The sequence below is a fragment of the Trachypithecus francoisi genome, unplaced genomic scaffold (assembly GCF_009764315.1).
Source record: "Trachypithecus francoisi isolate TF-2019V2 unplaced genomic scaffold, Tfra_2.0 Lachesis_group2, whole genome shotgun sequence".
NCBI classification, from domain to species: Eukaryota; Metazoa; Chordata; class Mammalia; order Primates; family Cercopithecidae; genus Trachypithecus; species Trachypithecus francoisi.
Window position 1 is genome coordinate 98633799 of NW_022681465.1, and position 22589 is coordinate 98656387.

Below are 22589 nucleotides of genomic sequence, written 5' to 3' on the forward strand. Positions count from 1 at the left end.
TAAGTTACTCTGAAGGAGAGTTAATAATTATGTATGTCATTGACCTTTTATTAAAACTTCTGAAACAAGTTTATCTGTGCTCAGATCAGGAAAAAAGGGTTTAGATTGGTCTCATAATTTGAATTCTTTCTTTTGTTAAATAATGACAGCTGAGTAAACCCACTGTTTCTCTTTTTGTCTTGGTTGCCAGGAATCTCAGTGCTAAGTGTTTTATTTTGGTTTTGCTCCATTTTGCTAGCTTTTGGCTGCAGTGGTGTATATGTAAATAACACTAAACAAAGTGGGGAATAATACATCACGCACATACCTGTGGCTATGAGTGTTGTTGTACCCCTGCCCTCTTAGGTGTATAAACTGATAATGAAACATGTAATCTTTAAGACCTTTTTCTACATTCAGATTCCGTTCCAAATACCGTCATGTTACTTTTGCTGACTCTTCCACTTCTCTCTCCTTTGATACCATCTTACGTTATTCTTTTCTTGAAAGATAGATTACTTTTAATTTTTTTATTTGTGTACCTATCATTCTGTTTGCTAGTTTATAAATTTATTGAGGACTTTTTCCTTGTATCCTCAAAGCAAAGCCTTGTGCATTTCTAATTCTTATATTGCCAGATAAAATATGGGGTATCCAATTAAATTTTAATTCAGATAAGCAACTAATAATTTTTTTTATTATACTTTAAGTTCTAGGGTACATGTGCACAATGTGCAGGTTTGTTACATATGTATACATGTGCCATGTTGGTGTGCTGCACCCATTAACTTATCATTTACATTAGGTATATCTCCTAATGCTATCCCTCCCCCCACTCCATGACAGGCACCAGTGTGTGATGTTCCCCTTCCTGTGTCCAAGTGTTCTCATTGTTCAATTCCCACCTATGAGTGAGAACATGCGGTGTTTGATTTTCTGTTCTTGCGATAGTTTGCTGAGAATGATGGTTTCCAGCTGCATCCATGTCACTACAAAGGACACGAACTCATCCTTTTCTATGGCTGCATAGTATTCCATGGTGTATATGTGCCACGTTTTCTTAATCCAATCTGTCACTGATGGACATTTGGGTTGATTCCAAGTCTTTGCTATTGTGAATAGTGCTGCAGTAAACATACGTGTGCATGTATCTTTATAGCAGCATGATTTATAATCCTTTGGGTATATACCCAGTAGCAACTAATAATATTTTTAGTATCCAGTGCTATGTTAGGAGCATATATATTCAAATTTACTTGAATTTAAATATAGGTATGCATCCTGTATTCTTATTTGCTAAATCTGGCCATCTTATCAATAAATACTGGAATGGTTCTGTGCCTAGGAGTTATCAGATATAGTCTCATAGGTACAGGCATGGTATGAATGGCAAGTGTTTAGAGGCATTATACATAGACATTCATTCAATATCCTTTTCGTGCACGTGTGTTGTGTGTGTCTGTGTGTGTGTGTGTTTTCCCCCTGTAGCTGCTTAGTCACATGGGAGTCAGGACCATCTTTGCAGACAACCCCAAGCAACTCTGATAGATGATATACTGTACTCTTTGATGTCTAAAAGTTTGTGTGCATTTGCCCTATTACAATGCCTTCAATAGTCACAGTGCTTTCTTTGTGGATCAAATAATGGGAGATGTAATGCATTTAATGAAATAGCTACAAGAAAATGACCTGGCTTTCAAGCTTGAGAGATGACCATTTGGAGGGTGATTGGAGCAACCAAAACACTACCTTCCCCCAACTCAGCCCACTGATTCCCCATAAGCATGGCTGAATTCTCTAAGTAGGAATGCTAAGTAGCTGGCAAAACTATTACCGTAAAACATGAAGCATTGACCCTGGAGTTCAGGGCTACTTCATGTCATCCGAGCTTTCAGAAGTTGTCAGCGGCAACTGACAATTGATAGACCAGAAATGGAAAGGATGAATTCCAACCCTACACCTACCATTAATTTTCAAGCAGTGCAGAGGCAGTCATGATGCTAATCTTGGCTTTGACTTTTCTCATCTTAAAAACAAGGGCATTGTTTTGTGAAGCAATTGGTGTTTTGTTAGGATTTAATTCAGCATGCAGGGTTGGATAACAATGGTTCTTAGATCCTTTTGCTTTGAAACCAGGCAGAGTGGGCATTAACTTTCCTCATAAGGGAGGAAGAGAGCAGGTTACCCAGTTCCTAACTGAGATCTTCACTTCAGAAGTAGGAACTTTTAACAAATGGCCATTTGAAGGCGCTGGAGGAGATGCACTATGGTATTTTTGAGGAAATATTTTATGGTTATGCTCTAGATTTCTTATTCATTGATCGATATTGACAAGCATTTCTTAAGACAAAAATATTACATTCTTCAGGTAACATACATAGATATTGTTGTTGAGAAAGAATTTGAAATCTGTTGGAATAGACCTAGCATGGAACTAGCAAGTGTTCCAAAGAAATAGATATGATTACATGATTGTGAAATACACGATTATGTGAATTAGACTGTATGTAAGAGTTTCCTTGTAAAAATAGAGAACCTGTTAGGAAATTTAGACTTGTCTGGAAGTTTCTGCATAGGTTGTGATACGGAGTTTATTTTGTCACCTCTATGGTGGCTTTTGTTCTTTTTGTTTCTCTTGTAAAACTACTGGTCCCCAACTCCTTAGCCTCTGTCATAACTGTTTAGATGTAGGGTGGTTGTCAGAAATGTTCTGTGTCTCAGGGTTGCCAGTGACATTTGAGGGCATCCATCAAAGCATCTTGGTGAGCAAAAGAGTGTCACTGAGTAGGATTCATAATTTCTCCAAGAAGTAAGATATCAAATATAAGTTGTCCTCTGGGGTATTGAGGTTAATTAGCTTACCTTGAAAATATACATTATATTGTGGAGATGGTAGACTCTTTTTGAGATGGTTTTTAGAAGAGAAAATCACAGCTGTAAGAAGTGACACGGTCTCCTCCATATCAAGTTTAAGGCCTCTGAGTTTTCTTCATTATTGTTGTCATTATAAAACAAACACTTGAGCCAAACTTAAATATTCTTCTAGGCAATGTATAACTAAATAATAATGAAAAATATGATCCTTGGGGGAAATTTAAATGAGAGACAGATGGAAAGTCAGTACACACAGACTTATGCATCTGGTTCTGTAAAGTCTAGTGTGTTTCACATGCAGGATATTGAGCTAGGTGTGACGTGGGGCTACAAAAACAGATGAGATGCACAAGTTACAGTGTAGTAGAACATAGTGCATACATAAATAAATGGCACTCTGTACATGTGCACCCACACATAGCAGTGGGTGGTGTGATGGGGGAAGGTAAGGGTAGTAGCCTTCCTGGTTGGCACCATTGGCATTGAATCCTACTTGTGGATTCCATTCCAGTGGTGCCAGAATAGGTAAAAGCATCGTGGAGGGGGACCTGAACTATCACTGAGCACAAATTGTGTGTTCAATTTTGTGCTGGGCACTTTAACATGTGTTACCTACTATCGTCATCACTAGAGGTAAGGAAATCGAAGCTCAGAGAGATCAAGTTGTTTATCCGGGGCTCTCTAGCTACTAAATGGTGAAAGGAGGATGCAAACTGATGTCTGACTGCTTTTCCATTCCGTACTCCTGAGTCCACCTGGTGGATGGAACAAGAACCGGGTATGCTCCAAGTTCTCAGTGCTGGAGAGAATTTGATCTGATCTGAAGATGACAAGGAGGAGGACTGTTTCCAGGAGGAGCTGTTTAACATTGAAAAGTAGAGTGGATAAAAAGTAATAATTTATTTTGGACCTTTTGTCAGATGGTATGATAGGTTCTTTGTTTACATTCTAAATTAATTCTCATCACCTCATAAGATTGGTATCATCATCATTGTACAGCATGTTTATGGTAACTGAGACTTAGAAGGTTAAGCCTATCCAAAGTCACATGGTGGATACATGATAGTAGCCAGGGTTTGATTTTAGGATTTAAACCTCATGCCTGGGACCTTTGGTGATAGATGTGAAATCAACAGTTTGATTTACAAGTTTAGAAATTAAGGGTCTTTCAAGGATCTGGAGGTGAACACATTTAGATGGAGTGAAATCTTAGGGTTGCACCGACTGGATTGAGAAGTCACAGTGTGATGGGGAGGAGGAAGAGATGACTCTTATTCATTTGATTATTATTTTAAAGAGGGCCAGGTACTGGTCCTCAGGGAGGTTTTAGAAAGGTATAGATAAGGCAGCTGGGGAGAGGGAGGACGAGAGGAAGACAGAAGAGGGAGCTGACAAGTAGTTTAGCAGCTGTTCCACATATCCACAAAATGACTCTGAGAAAAAATGGTTCTATTTATTTGCCGTTTCCTTCCATATATCTTGCCAGCAGCATTCATCAATATCTGTCATTTCCCAGGGGGGTTAGACATGTCTAGCAATTCATTCTACTGAATTATATTTCAATACGTGAATCGAGGGAGACCAGATTGCAGATGTTAACACTGACCTCTGCCCAGCATTGCGCAGACACCGCCACCACCCACCTCTTTGGGTGCCCTCACTCAGGCAGACATTCATTCTAAGCAACGCTGCTTGATGTCAGAATCTTGTTACCATGTTTTCATTAGGGTAGGCTCTATTTAATACTTCTTTAAAAATCAATTTTAGTTGTCACATTAGTCTTTGGTCTCTGCAACTGGAGTTTGGGACCAAACCATTATTTATTTTTTGATAAGAATTTTAAATCCAGAAAAATGCTACCTGAAGGACAACTGCGTTGGTGGTCTGGGTAAAACAGGGAGTTGGTGGCCAGGGCTGGGCCTTATTGCAGAATGGGAGAATTTGCTGGGTGTTGGTAAGCCCAAAGGCAGTGATATGCTTGTAATGATAGAAACATTATAGCTTACCAAGCTTTGTCGCATGTATTAATTTGGTTCTAATATCTGCCCTTATTAGAATTTGACTGAGAGTGATAATCTTGGTAGATAAGAAGAAATATTGTTTTTTTTTTTTAGGAACAAGTTAAGGGAAAGTAAAAGAAAGGTCAGATATATTTCTCTTTAAGTCTGACTTTAATGTGTTTCCATTTAAAAATAAACTATGTGTTAGCATTTTGATATCATGGCAAGAGTAACAGGGTGGCTATCTATGATTGAGGGTGAAAAGATGACTTCATCTTTGAATCACCTTGCCATATTACCCATACCAAAAATTATTCTGAACACTGCAGCTCTGGTTCACAGTGGCAGTGGCAGCTTGAGTTTCTGCTCCATAGCCTCACGGTTTGTTCAAAGACTTTGATTTCTGTATTGTAGACATGTATGTTCTATCGTTTTTCACCCGTCCCTAGTTCTCTCACAGCATGGAATTGGGCTTTTTAGTGACTCCTTAAAACATTTGTCAGGTACTTAGTCTGTCTGGGCTTGCCTGAAAGAAAAACTTCTGATACCCATACCCCTTGCTAGGAGCTTCCTTTCACAGTGATGCTCTGACTTGCTCACCAGGCAAATTTTATAGTTAGCAATGTGGTGTTGGCATTCTATGTTAAGTATGGAATGCTGGTGATAATATTCTAAAAAGTGAAATTGGGCATCTCTGGTGGATTTGAGTCTTGTGGAAAAACAGTTTAGCAAAAATATTTGAGTCTTACAATCTTGATTAAGACCTTGATGCCCTCTTGGCATCACCCTACTCCCAGAACCAGTCTTCCAAAAGACTTGCAGGTGCTCTTGGTCCGGCTTTCAGTTTCCTTGTCAGTTGGAGATCACTGGTCAGTAGTCAGTGATGTCTTTAAGCACTTATAGTCAAGGCTCTGCTTTGGACTTCCCTTGTGTAAGTAAACACACAGCATTTTTTTTTTTTTTTTTTTTTTTAAGGCTAGAATAGCAGTTCAATATAGGAGTCAGTGAACTTCTGCACTTTCTGGTCACAGATCTGTTGGTTTCTCAAATTGTATTCATTTATGCCATTAAGAAGAGTGATTTAGCAGCATTGTTGATGCTGTCTAGGTACAGTCATTCTTTTGCAGTGAGGACAAGAAATTGGAAGTCAGTCACCCATGTGAGTGGAAGATGAAGGGAACCATGTCTCTGTTGTGGGAGCACAGCTGAAGATGAATAAGGGAAGCTGTAATTGCCCGTGAGGATGACAGTCATGACGATGAGGGAACAAATGTTTAGGAGTGAGCAATGGGGCAGAGAAGAAGAATCTTTTGATGGCAATGGAATTAGGGTGATGGCTGCTGAGTCATGAATTCTGTCCAGATTTAGACAGTGACTCTTTCCGGTCTTTGCCCCTTCTTCATTTCTTAAGTTTGACAGGTTCTTTAAAAGCTCATTTCCTCTAACTTATAAATGATTGGGAGGGCTTATGTTATAAAGTATAATTTGCAAAAGCAGGTGGTGGTATAGTTAATGTGGATACATCCTTTTGGACAACAAAAAGGATCTCCTTATTTTTTCCTCTATAAAGTACAGTGGTATTGGCCAAGCAAGGGATTAGGGGGCAGGTTAAACACTGTGGTAAAATATATATATATCAAAATTTACCATTTAACTATTTTTACATGTATAATTTAATGGCATTAAGTACAACCATCAGCACTCTCCATCTCCAGAATATTTTCATCATCCCAAACTGAAACTTTGTACCTATTAAACAGGAACTCCCCATTCCTCACTCCCACCAGCCCCTGTAAACCACTGTTATACTTTCTATGAAAGAATGCATTTGACTATTCTGGATACTTCACATAAATGGAATCATACTGTGTTCAGAATTGGTTCCTTCTGGTAGTTTCTTGGTCTCGCTGACTTCAAGAAGAAAGCTGCGGACCTTCGTGGTGAGTGTTACAGCTCTTAAAGATGGTGTGTCCGGAGTTTGTTCCTTCAGATGTGTCCAGAGTTTCTTCCTTCTGGTGGGTTCGTGGTCTCGCTGACTTCAAGAATGAAGCTGCGGACCTTCGTGGTGAGTGTTACAGCTCTTAAAGGGGGTGTGGACCCAAAGAGTGAGCAGCAGCAAGATTTATTGTGAAGAGCAAAAGAACAAAGCTTCCAGTGTGGAAGGGGACCCCAGTCGGTTGCTGCTGCTGGCTTGGGTGGCCAGCTTTTATTCCCTTATTTGGCCCCGCTTGTGTTCTACTGATTGGTCCATTTTACAGAGCACTGATTGGGCCATTTTACAGAGTGCTGATTGGTGCATTTACAATCCTTTAACTAGACACAGAGCACTGATTGGTGCGTTTACAATCCTCTAGCTAGACAGAAAAGTTCTCCAAGTCCCCACTAAACCCAGGAAGTCCAGCTGGCTTCACCTCTTAATACAATGTCTGACCTTTTGTGACTGGTTTATTTCTTTCAGCATGTCTCCAAGGTTCATCCATGTTGTAACACAAGTCAGTTACCTTCCTTTTTGAGGCTGAGTAATATTCCATTGATATATATATAAAATTTTGTTTATATATATATATAATTTTGTTTATCCATTCATCCCTCCATGAATACTTGAGTTGTTTCCTCCTTTTGGCTATTGTGACTAATGCTGCTATGAACATGGGAATACAGATATCTATTTGAGCCCCTACTTTTACTTCCTTTGTGTATTTACCCAGAAGTGAGATTAAGCAAGAGAGATTTTACTAGATACAGGGGAAGGTAAAATGGTGAGAATGTCCCTCCTTCCAGGTTAGTGGTGGGTGTGAACTTTCTGGGAGCTGCTTTGAGAGCTTCAGTAGAGATGTCTAGGCAAAGAGAGGCTGTTAGCCAAAACCTATTAACCTATATACCTGTAAAGATATAGGACGAGAGAACAAGGTTTGGCAACAGAGCCTGTGCCCTGTCTGCCTGCTCATGGCACCAATTCAGTGCCAGCTTGCCATTGTTCTTTTTGTTTCTATTCTCTTAACTTCTTCAGTGCTACCCCTGTTCTTCCTGCCTTCCTTTTATAGCCGTCCTTAAAATCTCCCCAAAACCCCTGATAGCAATATCTGGGCCACTTCAGCTTCCCCTTTTCCTGGTTGGTACCTTAGAGGGATGTACACATTTTTTTCAGAGTTCTCCTGTATGACTGAGAACCAGAGATCATATCAAGAGAGAGCTTTGTTATGTAGTTACTAGGTCTTATTTTCTCTTTGATGTCCTGCTTGTAGTCCAAGAAAAATAACCTAAAATGTAAGACTATGGACTGGCTAATAAATATATGTTGCACTTCAGGTGATATGGAACTTTTTAAATGGAAGCTTTCAAATCTAGTCAGGTACCATTATTCCCCAGTGATAAAGTATGGCCATTCTGCTAAAATTATTGCAGACTTGGTATTTTTCTACTTCAGAGGGATACTTTCATCTTTGGGGTGCTTTGAAAGCATGTATCGTGGCTGGGCACAGTGGCTAACACCTGTAACACTCCCAGCATTTTGGGACACCGAGGTGGGTGGATCACTTGAGGTCAGGAGTTCGAGGCCAGCCTGGCCAACATGGTGAAACCCTGTCTCTACTAAAAATACAAAAATTAGTCAGGCCTAGTGGTGGGCACCTGTAGTCCTAGCTACTCGGGAGGCTGAGGTAGGAAAATCGCTTGAACTGGGGAGGTGGAGGTTGCAGTGAGCCGAGATCGTGCCACTGTACTCCAGCCTGGGGGACAAGAGCGAGACTTTGTCTCAAAAAAAAAAAAAAAAAACACACACACAAAAGAAAACACATTCCAGGAGAGGTAATATGTAGGCTTGATAGAACCAAGGCATGATCTGGGTCTAGATTCAGTAATGTATTTATTTTAATATACATATAACATACAAGGCTACAGAACTTTCCACTCTGTTAACTAGAGGCCTTTTGACTCAAACAGCAAAAATAACCAGTACAAAAAGTCCATTCAAACAACCCACACCTCTGTGGTTGAGATTTGACAAGCTCTTGTATCAATCCGTCCAACTGAATCCAGCTTTAATACAGACCTTTATTTATTGCCTCTAAATTTCTAGTCATGCCAGTAGAAAACATTTGATACATGTTTCAATAAGTATAGTAGAATTTTAGAAACATTTTTCCAAAGAACACAGAGCTAATCCAGTTCCAGTTGTAACAACAAGTTCAGTTCGGTATTAAAATAGAGCAGCCAGATTGCTAGGCAAGCTCACCTCTCATACGACAAATTAGAAATGGTATTATCCATTAATTTCCACCCTGTGCAGCTGAATAATGCCATTGACAGATGCTAATTTTCTTAAATTGTAGGCAGCAAATGATGCATGAATACGACAGCAACACACTTTTTAGAGGCTCTTGATAGTCATCAAAAAGTGAATTTATGTAAAGTTCGATGTAATCACTATCAACTATAGTATCATGTTAGTGCCTTCTAATGACTGTCTTAAATCCATCTGTTGTCCTCTTTTCTCTATTAACACTAATGGGGGTCTAGGCAGGAATAAAATATCCCATGTGTTGTATTAACAGACCCTCCAATTTATAACATTCATATGATTCCTCAGGACAAGACCTATGCAAATAACGACATCTAAAATCTAACCCATTATTGCATTATAAGCATTTCATTGTATATGTATATAAGTGCTTCCTAATTTTTTCCAGTGGTTTAACAAAATTTTATTTCTGCTCACTTTATAATTTAATGTGTGTTGGGTAGCTCTTGGTGTTTCTTATTTTTTAAGCTTATATTTATTGAGTGTTCATTCTATATTTTCTATTTTTAGATTTTACAACAGCCCTAAAGTTTGGCCCTGTTCTACGTAGGAACCTGAGGTTTAGAGAAATTCATGTTATAAGTGAAAGGAATTTAGAACAGGAACTCAGCAGTCTGACATTTAAGTCAACCACGACTAGAGCAATTAATTTTTTACCATTACTGGCAAGGATCTTTCTGTCCTGTTGGGCTTGAAGAAGGTGTTATATAAAAATATGGGCTAAGGACAGATCAGTTATTAGATGTCAAAGTCTTGTCTTTTGGGTTAGGCTGTTGAGGTAACAAAGGAATTGAAGGCACACCTTTGGTCTTGTTACCAAGATTGGACTTAAACGAGATAGCCATAAATGTACATGATGTTAAATTGAGTGATTTCAGAGAAGGATGAGATGGCATGCATGCTTGTTCTCAGTGGTCTCTGCTTGCTTTACAGTATCCTGTGAGATGTAACAAAACTGTAGTATTCAAAGCGTGGCTCAGAGTGTGGGGAGAGAAAGGGCATGGCTCAGGTGTTCCTTTCTTTGTGTTCCCCAGCACTGGGTGCTGGTTCTGGGTTCTGTTCAGAGTCCAACTTCTCATTGAACCATGCGTAGTCTCATTGAGCCAGGGTCCTAGCTTATGAATTTCCTGTACTGAGACCTTACCTGGGAGTTATGCCTGCTTTTGTTTCGCCCTCTCACTGGCAGAGAGAGAGCGCCTTTCCCAGTCCCTGTTGCTGTGACTTTGATGTTGAGATTCCTCATGGTACCTCTCTGCTACCATTCCCCATCAAATTTCTCCCCTGGCTCCTTGCTTTTCAACCTAGGACCTAGGAGTCCTCCACGATCACCCAGACCTCTGGGGTCCCTGACCTGGGCCATAGGAACTACCATCTTGAGGAGTTGAGGGAAGATGCTCCTGGCTAGTTTGCCATGCAAGAATATAAAATGCATTTTTTTCTATGAATTATTAAAAGTAATACTATAAAATATGTACAGAAATTAATAGAGAATAATTCTATACAACTCCATATACCTATCGGCCAGCTTTATCAAAGCTTAATATTTGCTACATTCTCCAGATACATTAAAAAATTTCATATTAAATTTATTAAAACCACAAGTCAAAAACTTAATTCCTCATTTACACTTTTAAGTTGAAGTGCAAACCCTATTATTCCCTGCTGGTACTTTTTAAAACAATAAAACATTACAGATCCAAAATACTCCTCCCTGCACCCACCCCTCATTTTCTCTGCCAGAGATGGCTACAATTCTGAATTTGCTGTTTATCACTTACAAGAAGAAATATTATTTGTTTCAATATCTTTCAATATGATTCTTTAGTGTGTGTGTGTGACCTGGCCTAAGTACCCAGTTACCATGTTTCATTCTGTTGCTATGGTGGTGGTGGAGGATGCAGGTCTTATGATAATATGAAGTGTAATAGTATATTGACTGCTTTTCCATGTCCTAGGTCGAGTGACTAAGTGTATTATCTCCTTTAATCTTATCTACCACTTTGTAAGTTATTATCCCCCTTTTAGAGATGGGAATATTGGGGGCTTGGAATTAAATAAGTTGCTCAACTGCATGTGACTGTAAAAACTGGGTTGCAGACTGAACATGGTGGCTCATGCCTGTAATCCCAGCACTTTGGGAGGCTGAGGTGGGTGGATCACTTGAGGCCAGGAGGCGGAGGTTGCAGTGAGCCAAGATTGTACCATTGTACAACATGGTAAAACCCTGTCTCTGCTAAAAACAAAAATTAGCTGGGCATGGTGGTGCGTGCCTGTAATCCTATCTACTCGGGAGGCTGAGGCAGGAGAACTGCTTGAACCCGGGAGGTGGAGGTTGCAGTGAGCCGAGACTGCGCCATTGTACTCCAGCCTGAGTGAAATAGTCAGACCCTGTCTCAAAAAACAAAACAAAACAAAACAAAACAAAAAACCCTAGGTTGCAGATCCATTAGTGCCTGATTCCAAGCCTGTGGTTTGAATCACTCTGCTCCCATCTTTCCAGGTGCTTTTCTCTCTTAATATATGTTATTTTTGTATACATATAGAATCATTCTATCTTAATTTATAACTTGTTCTTCACCTAAGCATATGTGATGAATATTTTCCTGGGGTAGATTGGGCTTTCGAGTCAGAATCCTGATTTTTGCCCATTTCTGTAGCTGTATCCCCTTGCCTAGTTATGTACCTCTCTGGGTTTAAACTGGAGATAATAATACGTATCCCATACGATTGTTAGGATGTGGCAGTGCCTGGTATATAATAAGGCTTCAATGTATTTTAGCTATTATGTTATACTTGTAAAGGAAATTTAAGAAAATTATCTGTTCAGTGGTTTTCTTCCTGTTGAGACTTCACCAATTATTGTTCTAATAGTATGGTTTCCCTGCATTTCAGTCAACAAACATTTATTGAACATTTACTAAGTGCCAGGCCCTATAACAGGTACTGGGGATACAGAAAAGAATAAACTTATTTCCTCACATCAGGAGAATTATATAGAGACAGTCTAATAATTATGTTCTGTTTTGTGTTATTATTATTATTATTATATTTGTTGAGATAGGGTCTCACTCTGTCACCCAGGCTAGAGTACAGTGGTGCGATCTTGGCTCACTGCAACCTCCGCCTCCTAGGCTCAAGCAGTCCTCCCATCCCAGCCTCCTGAATAGCTGGGACCACAGATTTGGCTACCACACCTGGCTAACTTTTTAATTTTTTGTAGAGATGGGGCCTCACTATGTTGCCCAGGTTGGTCTTGAACCCTTAGGCTCAAGGGAACTGCTCACCTCAGCCTTCCAAAGTGTTGGTATTACAGGCGTGAGCCAATGCCACCCAGCCTAATAATTATTTTCTACTAAAGGAAAAAAAGATTTGTTGAATTCTTCACTGAATAAAAATACGTTGCCTTTAATTTTTTCTATTTTACATTAAATTCTCCCAAGTTTTTTTTTTTTTTAAATCTACCCTCAGTTTTCTTTAAAATGAAGCATATGGAGGCAGAACAACAGTGAGGCTATAGTGGGTTCTCTCCATCATGTAAACCTTGGCGTCATATAGCTTCTGTACCTCTTATCATTCCCTTTCCAAAACATGAACAAAGAAAATGCAAATAAACTACAAATAAATAAATATAAATAAAATATAGAAAATGACATAGGAGGGAGAAAAAAATGGATTCAGATTATTGGAGGTGTATATATTTTTAACAAGTGAGCCCTTCAAATACTGAGTGATTTCTGTATTAAAGAAACCATTTATCCCTGTAATATTAATGCAGCATTCCTAAATGCAATCTATAGTTTTCCTGCTCTTCATCATTAATTACCTGCTTTTGGGCCTACAGGGGACCTATTTCTCAAAGCCATTCTTAGTTCAGCTTTTAGTTCACATTTCGAAATAAGGCAAGGAAAAAATTAAAATTCTAGACGTCAAATGCAACATACCTTGTCCAAAAATATGTCTGAATGTTTTCGGGATGGTGATCAGAACCACAGAGGTTCACTATCACGGAATCTTCAATGATAGTGTTTAAATTAATTGACATTTGCTGCATTTATTTGCTTGGAAAAGGTCAATTTATTATGTGGAGTTGGCAGGAAGCAGGTGACAAAAATCAGTTTCACATTTTGTTTTTGCAAGAATATATAGGTTGTAGAAAGAAAGTCTAGAGGAAAATCACTAAAGTGTTGATAGTGGTTTTCTTTGGTGTGATGATAGGTAATTTTTGTTCCTTTGTATATATTTGCATTTTCTTCTTGTGAATGAAAAGTCTAGCCCAAATAAAGAGGATACTTTTCATTTTTACTGCTGTTATGGCTAAATAGTTAACATTTACTGAGTACTGTACTTAGAAATTTCTCTAATGCCCTCAATAACTACGTAGTCAAGTCTATCGCCCCCATTTTAGAGATGGAAAAAACCAAGTCTAAGAGAGACTAAGTTTCCCAGTGTCATTCGGCTACAGAGCAGGATTTCAAAAGAAGATCTAATTTTTCTCCAGAGTCTGTGCTTTCACTCTATAATAAAAGAGTGGAAAAGCAATTTTGGCAAAAGAAGCCATTTTTTCCTCTGCAACTAAAATACAAATTTTTGAAAGCACTTGGCTTAAATAAAGCAATGGACTTCTTCACATGGACAATTGATGGGAGATGTCCCTAGCTCCTGTGCTTTGACAGTGCTGGTAGTTAGCATGTACAGTAATGGTAAACTAGTTAATGTACTGCAATCGTTATTAACCAGTGCAATATGCTTGTGGGATGCATGCCTGAGGGAAGAATGAGGAACAGATGTTACCTGTGCTACAGGGCCACCAGCTATGCATGCTGTAATCCCTCATGATTCTGGACAGGAATGAGACTGGAGTCCCCAACACATGGCCCTCAAATGAGATTCTCTGTGTGGTCTGCCATCTTGTCATTGTCTGTTTTTTTGGAAGAAAATGTCTACAAGCCCTTTCATCGTTTAGTAAATATTTATTGAGCAGCTATTATGGCCAGCAATTATGCTAATACTAGGGCAAAACAGATGAAAATTAAACACAGTCTCGACTTTTACTGACCTTTATTGCTATGTGAATATTCATATCCATCCTAACTTTCCTGAAGTCAAAAACCATTTCTTGTGTGTTAATATTAGTCAAGTCCATGTACCAAGGAAGTAACATAGTGTGAATTGGTTCAGCTGTTTGACTTTTAAAAACATATATGTATATATTAGAGTTCAAGGTTGATGGAAATTGCTCAGTGTACCTAGACTGACACTGATGTCCTGATTTATGCAAATGGATATAATTATGTATCCCACAGACAAGGTTGGATGGCCACCTGCACTTCAGAGAAAAAGGGCTGGGGGAGAGGCACCAGCCCCATTTCATCTTGAAAGAATTCTGCTTCCTTTTGTTGGTCATGATCTCCACTTTGTAGATTATTTTATAATTGAGTCCTAGATCACTTTCCATATTAGATTTTTTCAAAAAACACTTACAAATGCACACGTTTGCTTCTGTGATGCTAAGAATGCTTTGTGTACTTATATATATTCTCAACGCATTCCTTTGGTATAGGCAGATGGAAAAAAAAACCTCATCCTACCTTGATGAGGCTACACTCATGCAGGAGATGATGTTGGAGGTCAGGGCCAGACCCTGCCACTGGATCTCCTGACTTAATTAGAACACGTTTTCCCAGGTTGCTATTAATAAATGTTATTAGTGGGTATGGCAGAAGTAATACAGAACAAGGTTGGCCAGGAATAGACACCCAACCCTCACCCCCATTGCAATAAGACTACTGCCGTCTGCCTGTCACTTACATTTTCTTCTCTTTAACTCCAACAGGGAGATACCTCCTTCCAAACCCGGTGGCGGGACAGGCCTGGCAGGCCTCTGCGGAGACGTCCAACCTCGTGCGCATGCGCAGCCAGGCCCTGGGCCAGTCGGCGCCCTCGCTCACCGCCAGCCTGGTGAGTGTCCGCGGGCGCCGGTGGAGGCTGCTCCAGCTCACCACCTCCCTGGGGACAATTTAAGTTAATTGAGTTTAACTATATTTAAACGTACCCACGTGTGACGTTAAGCACAGATTTGGCAATGTGAAATTCCTTGCTTTCAATGTGCTAATTTCTACGCCTGTACCCAGTTTGGAGGATTTCTCTCAATTTTGGCCTCATCTCTACCCGTCTCCCAAAAGAAATGAAAGTATTTCTTGGCCTTTTTGTAGCTTTTTATTTGGAAGTAATATAAAACTTATGGAAAAGTTGCAAGAATAAGAAAAATTCTTAGAATACCAGTTTATCCTTTATCTAGATTTGACTAATTAACGCCTTGCCCAATTAGCTTAATTTCCTTTCTCTTTATGTGTATGTGTATGTATGTGTATATATGTACATACACACATGATTTTTTGAGCTATTTGAGAGTGCATCATCTATATATCATAGACCTTTGTTATCACGGTTATCAACTGGAGTAAATTTATGACTGATACAATCCAGTTATCTACTCTGTCACCTGTATTTCAGTTTTATCAATTGGCTAATTGATATCCTTTATAGCATTTTCCTTCTTCCAGTGTAGCATCCAGTCTAGGGTCATGTATTGCATGAAATTGTCCCTCTCTTTAGTCCCCTCTCATCTGGGATGTTTCCACAGTCTTTATCTTTTATGACATTTGATATTTTTGAAGAATTGTTTAATGGCTTGTTTTTAAGGGAATATTTCTCATATGTGTTTGCTCTCTCCTCATGGTGAGATTCAGGGTTTTGCATTCCAGGCAAGAATACGACACTGGTGATGTCATGTCCTCTTAAGGAATGAGCTCTGGAGGCCCATCACATCCATCTGCCCCTCTCTGTGATGTTAATTGCGATCATCCGGTCAAGGTGTTGCCTGATTTCTCTCTGTAGTTACCACTTTCTCTCTCGCAATCTATGAGCAACATGGGAGGTACTTTTAAGCAATGCAAATACGCTTTTCATCAAAATTTCCCCAAGAATCCATTGGTGATTCTTACCTGGATCACTCTTTTCTGTGTTTGAAAATGGCGATTTTTCCACCTTCAGCACTCTCCATAAATACATGTGTATTTGTTAGCAGCATGGACTCACACATTTCTATTTTTTCCCCAGTGTAGACTTTTATATTTAACATGCTTATTAGATTTTTTTTTTTTTTTTTGTGCTGGTGGCCCTTTCCTAGTTTTGGCCTTTGGCTCAACTTAGAAGTCTGTACAAGTTACTTTTGCATGGCTGGTAGGGTTGTATGATATGGAAATCGATTTTTAAACATTTTTTATTGATGAAGATGCAAATGATATATAAATCAACGTATTGTGTCTTCTAATTTTATGCATTGGTAATAAATTATGTTGGATATTTGCAAATAATGCAGTAATGGATAGAGATTTTGTTCAGGTCTAGTCTCTAGTCCTGCTTTTGCCATTAGATAGCTGTATAAACTTGGACAAGTCCGTCTCTCAAATTGTCTCACCTCATTTGTACCTGTAAGGTGAAAAGAGGCATTAAACAGTCTATAAAGTCCTTTCTTCTCTGGAATTCCCTGATTCTTCTTTCAGAATAATTTTGAATGTGTGAAATAATTATTTTTAAAGAAATTTATTTCAGGATAGTTTATGACTTCAAAATTGACTAAACCAAAATTCATCTTTTTTCTCTCATGAAAATACTGGGACTTTTAATTCACTTTTATTTTCATTTTTAGGGAAAAAATCTTGCTTTTTTGCCCAGGCTGGAATACAGTGGCGCCATCATAGCTCACTGCCACCTCAAACTCCTAGGCTCAAGGGATCCTCCTGCCTCAGCCTCCTGATTAGCTGGGACTACAAGCGCATGTTACTATGCCTGACTGGGGCTTATTTTTAAAAGATACAATTAACGTGATGGTAGAGAGCATTTTCCTCCATCCTACCCCCAAGTCCAAAGGGACTTTTTCTCCTTACGGAATTTTATTAAAAGCTTATTTTACTCTGATTATTTACTTTTTAAGGAAAGAGGAAAATACTTCACAATTCATGATTTTTTTTTGACAGAAGTGCTTTTTTAGCCACTGCAACTTTATTCTTCACACCTAAATAGTAATCCTGTATGTTTATTGTCAAGTCAATCATTGTGATTCAAACAACACTGTCACAAATACGTGACAGTGATAATATGTCTTCTTAAGTAATGTATCTTCTTTTTGTTTGTTTGTTTGTTTTTTGAGACGGAGTTTCTCTCTTGTTGCCCAGGCTAGAGTGCAGTGGTGCAATTTTGGCTCACGTTCAGGCGATTCTCCTGCCTCAGCCCCCGAGTAGCTGGGATTACAGAAGTGCACCAGCATGCTTGACTAATTTTTGCATTTTTAGTAGAGACGGCGTTTTGTCATGTTGGCCAGGCTGGTCATGAACTCCTGATCTCAGGTGATACTCCTGCCTCGCCCTCCCAAGGTGCTGGGATTACGAACATTAGCCACCGTGTCCAGCCATTCTTAAGTAATATATCTTTTTACTAATACTGATGGTCACATACCAAGAAACAGAAACGGACTTATTCACTGATGAAATGCATGTCACGTGACCTAAGATATTTGGGAAGAGGATGCAATAAGAACTATCAGTAGAAAACATGAGAAGAGTCCCTCCCAAAATCTATCAGATGATACTGTTATCAAGGAATCACTTAAATTATTAGCTTGTTTACCTGCAGGTTTTTGTGTTTATAGTGTTTGCTTAATATAACACTGGGGAAAATGCTGAAATACCATGTAGAAAACACTTATAATAGTACCTGGCATATAACAAGTCACAAATGTTAGCAATATTATTATTTTCTGTTGTTGTTACTATATTGTAGGTAAGCTTGGGCACAGAAGCCAGAATGTGAAGAGTCATTTACTACTAGATAGTGAATATTTAAAATTTAACCCCTATCTTTCCCTTCAGAGAGTTCATTAGTTCCTAATTGTAGTCTATGGAAAACTCTTTGCCCCTCACCTTCTGTTGTATTAAGAGCAGCAGCCAGAGAAGAGCTGCCAGACGGATGACCATCTTGATTTCCTTATTACTCTGCTGCCATGTGCCCAGATTTCGATGCCCTATCACTTACGTTGACATGTCACTCGAGTACATGTTAGTGACCTTTTCTGCTTTTGGTACCCCTTGTCAAACCACACAGTTAAAGGGGCATTAAAGTTGATCTGTTTTGTTTCTACCTCATTTAGATTGGATTATATCAAAATTACCTCTGCCAATTACAGCTAATAGATCTGAGAGAGAATTGTGCTGAAGAGGTGGGAATGTACACCTTGTAGAATTTTGTTCTTTGTGTTTATGCCAAATATCTCTCTGCTAGACTGCAAGCCCCTTGAGGGCAGAATTCTTGTCTGAATTTTACTTTTTACTTTTCACTGCTCTCAGCACAAGGCCTTGCACATAGAAGGTGTTCAATAAATAATGTTGAAGAAACAAATAATTATTTATGGAAAAGTGACTTTCTTTTTAGTTGCAAAGTGAGCATGATGGTGTGATTCTTCATGCTGTAATGGGTGGCCTAATAAGATCATCCATCTAAAATCTCTATGGCTTTGCTGTTCAGTGTGCATCTTACAATTGTGATTGGCCTTAAAGCCCATGTTACAGGCTAAATCCCATTTAGTGTCACATCAGCCGCTCAAAAAATATGGTGACAAAATTCGTGAAGAGATTATTAGTGTCTGTATTCAAGGAAATTTCATTAGTCTGCTTTTAAGCAATCATGTAGTCACATTTGTTTATATATTTTGTTGATTCATTGACTAAATTGAAGTGATATGTGTGTTCAAGTATGGTGGGGACTGGAAAAACAAGGAACCAAATTGGCTTATGTCCAGATGATAGCATTACACTCGATATAACAATTCCATGGCCAATTGCAACAACATACATTTCAGAAAAGTATAGGCCCTCAATGTGAGAAGTATTAATACGTTAGTAAGATATAAATGAAGGCCCTGAGGTTTGGTAGGTATGAATTTTAGTAAATGCATGACCTTTAGTGATTTAAATGCCATAGGCAAGCTTGAAGGTATTGCTAACTACCTTCTCAAGGAAGAGATTAATTCCTAGCCTGAAGTATCTAGTTTTCCTTGGCAATGCTAAATGTAGTTGTGTTCCCTTTCCCAGACACATTGGGCATTTCAGATAAATGGCATGTTGCCAATTCATCCTAAGTAGCCTGGTAGCTGGCAGAATACATGCTCAGCCAGTGTCCGCCTGCTGGGACACCAGCCGGGAGTGCTGATGAAGTGTCAGATGTATACTTCATATACATTAATCTGAAGAGGGGAAAACTCATTTTCCCGTTTGCTTCCTCCATCTTTCTGTCCTTCCCCACACACATGGGTAGTTTATCATAGAAGTCATAGTCGTCAAAAGCTGGGGGATTTATACAGATGCTGCTTTCTGGCAAGAAAGATGGAAATTTCAGGAGGCAAAAGCAGGACCAGTGGCAACTTATTTCTTTGTAGGAAAATAAGGTTGTAAGCCTTGATGCTGGAAGTTTAAAATGGCTTCTGTGGCCATCACCAGAAATATTCACTCCATTTGTACTTGGAAGTAATAGATAGATGGCAGAAGCACCATGAACATTAGTTTCTGGTAATTTTCTCCAGTTTTCTGTTTGGTTGGAATCCTGTGCCTCTCTTTTTTGTGTGAAGGTTTCATTTACATTCTTCCCACTGAGGTCTTCCTTGGCCATCCTGTTTCAAACTGTTCCTACATTGCTTGCCATGTATTTCATTTCCTTAATTCATTTTTCTCCATAGCTTATCACTGTCCAGTACACCATATCGTTTGCTTATTTTATTATATATCTCTTACTACTCTAATGCAAATTTCATGAAGGCAGAGATAATTCTGTTTTCCCAGCTGTCTCCTCAGTGCCTAGAATAGTGCCTGGCACATAGTAGGGTGCTCAGTGAACTTGTTGAATGCATAAACATATGTTTCTTTTCTGTACATTTTCAGTGCTCTAGAACAGACTCTTGTATATTTATGGTTTTGTTTTTAATCTGTGATCAGTTTCTTGCTTACATTATGTAGCCTTACCAAGAATCTGTTCTTCAAGCCAGAGAGAAATTAGTTATGGAAGCCTTATTCAGGAATTAAGCTGTAATCATTTAGTTAGAAAATGAGAATGAAAGGGAAAAGCAGAGTGGTTGAGAGCATGGGCTGCCTGAGCTCAACTCCAGCTTCTACAATTTATTAGCCTCAGTTGGGGCTAACTGTGTGGACTTCAGCTTCTTCCTTTGTGAAGTGGAACTAATGGTTGTAATAACCTCATAAGGTTATTGTGACAATTAAATGAATTAACTCTTGTGCGGAACTTTGCATAGTGCCTGTTACTCAAGAAATGCTGTCATCGATGTTCTTGGGGTTGGTAGAAAAACTGTTTCTTGGAGGTTGTGAGGTAGCTTTAGGTGGGATGGTATTATCCAGAAGGGAAGAAAACAAGCACTTTTCCCTTCGATCATTTGAATTGAGGTAGGAATTTAACCTTTTTGTCCTTACTTGCATGATGTGGGAGTTGCTTGTTTCTTTCTTTCTTATCTTTACTCAAAATGTGCCAACCAAACTGAAAAATATCTTTCTAGAATCCTTAACATTTTTGAAGGGACAAGGTGCTTTCAAATGCTATATTTTAACTTTTAAATATTAGGTTAAGTGGCATAATTTGTTTCTTCAGTGGCTGTCTTTTGACATCGTATACATTTATTTTAATTGAGAAATTATATTTCATGATGTTCTATAAATATGAAAACCAAACTATTTAAACTGTAATATATTCAGAGAGCCTTGATGAATATTCATCTTTTCCATTTGCAAAAAAAAAAATGCATTATAAGAAGTCAGGGAAAATTTACTAAATGTATGCAAAAGTGTATTTTTCCTTTTTAATTCATTCAGAATGTAGAGACATAATGTCAGCATTTATTTAGGGTACAGACTTTATTTGCAGTCGTTTAATATTATATCAATACTTCATTAGCCTTATAGCTCAAAAACAAAAACCTGATCTGAAGTCCAATTAGTTAACTCTGAGAGAGTATCTGTTAAATATTGATGTAGGAACAATTTGAATGCCCTTGAATAAATTGCTTAACCAAAGTTGTAGAATTCATCTATGAATTAACATTTCTCTATTGCTGTTATGACTCAATTTAAAGGCTGCATAATATTCCAGTATATGGATTTATCATAATTTACTAAACTGTTCCCTTTAGGTTATTTCCAAGTTTTTCCTACTGCAAATAATGGTGATGAGTAGATTTAAAATAAGTCCTTATTCACCTCTAATGATTTCTTCAGGTAGATTCTTGGGGTGGGATTATTGGGGCAAAGAATATAAGCATTGTTGACGTTCTCCATAGCCCTTGGTAAGCTGTTTTCTAGGAATGCCGTACAAATTTATACTTTTAGATTGGTAAAGTACATCTCACTATACCCTGGTCAGCAGTCAATACTGTTATCTTTAAAACTTTGTTGGTTTGGTTATAAAATTATTCTTTTAAATTTATGCTTTAGCAAAATCGATATGGTTATTGGACCTGTTGAACTCTTATGCTAAAGCCAGTAGATAAAGCGAATGTGAAATTAGGGTTATCTGTGCTGCCTCCTGTAACATCTTTCTTTTATTCCCTAAATCAGCTTACCAAACCAACTGTTGGTAACCTGTATTGCTCTTGGGATACAGGAACTGCTGAGTGTGATTACAGTGTGTGTAGCTGAAGGCATTATTCCACAGCTCAGAATTTTTTTCATCTGGAAAGTAGTAATCTCAATTGTGAAATAGTGCCTTCAGCTGTGGACATTATAATCAGAGTCTCTGGAGTGCTTGTATTCCAGGAGTAATACATCTCATAGTTATTACCCTCTGAGCTAGGTTCTGTTTATAGTGAAGGGATGAATTTTCATAACTCAGTGCTGAAATAACAGTGGGGAGCCCTGAGCAGATTATTATAGGACAGGCCTAATCCATGAAGATCCATCTCATTATAGGCTCACCTGGGCCCATCCACAGAGTAGCTGCTTTAACATGAGTCCGTAAATCAAAGATCAGCTTACAATGAAGTCTAAAATCCTCTCTGTAATCCAACTACTGTCTCTGTGAAAAGATACTGTAAATGTGTGTTCTTATTGTAAACACGGCTGGGTGCCCAATGGATAATTAGCAGGCATGTGAAGGGCATTGCGATTCGGTCTATGAAATATGTAGTGAAGACCTACATATTTGGGGGAGAAGTTTGTTTTTCCTAAAATGAAATTCCACTCAGAGCAGTCACTTAAAATGTCCATGTCTTAGTTTTTTTTCTCCTTTTCATTTTGCAGAGGTTAAAAAATGTTCATTACCTTCTTGAGGTGTTATCCTTCCTGGAAAGGATTGGGCACCAGCTGGAGCAGCTCTCTGCGTGG

General features: G+C 38.6%; 1 protein-coding gene across 7 annotated transcripts in view; it reads left to right on the top strand.

Annotated features, from left to right (window-relative positions):
* The window catches only part of MAST4 (microtubule associated serine/threonine kinase family member 4), a 595073-nt gene that overhangs the window by 172132 nt on the left and 400352 nt on the right, over positions 1-22589 (top strand). For all 7 annotated transcript variants that reach the window (XM_033179737.1, XM_033179738.1, XM_033179742.1 and 4 more), the window contains exon 3: positions 14987-15111. In XM_033179737.1, coding sequence (XP_033035628.1) covers positions 14987-15111 — 125 coding nt within the window. The remainder of the gene's footprint in view (positions 1-14986; positions 15112-22589) is intronic.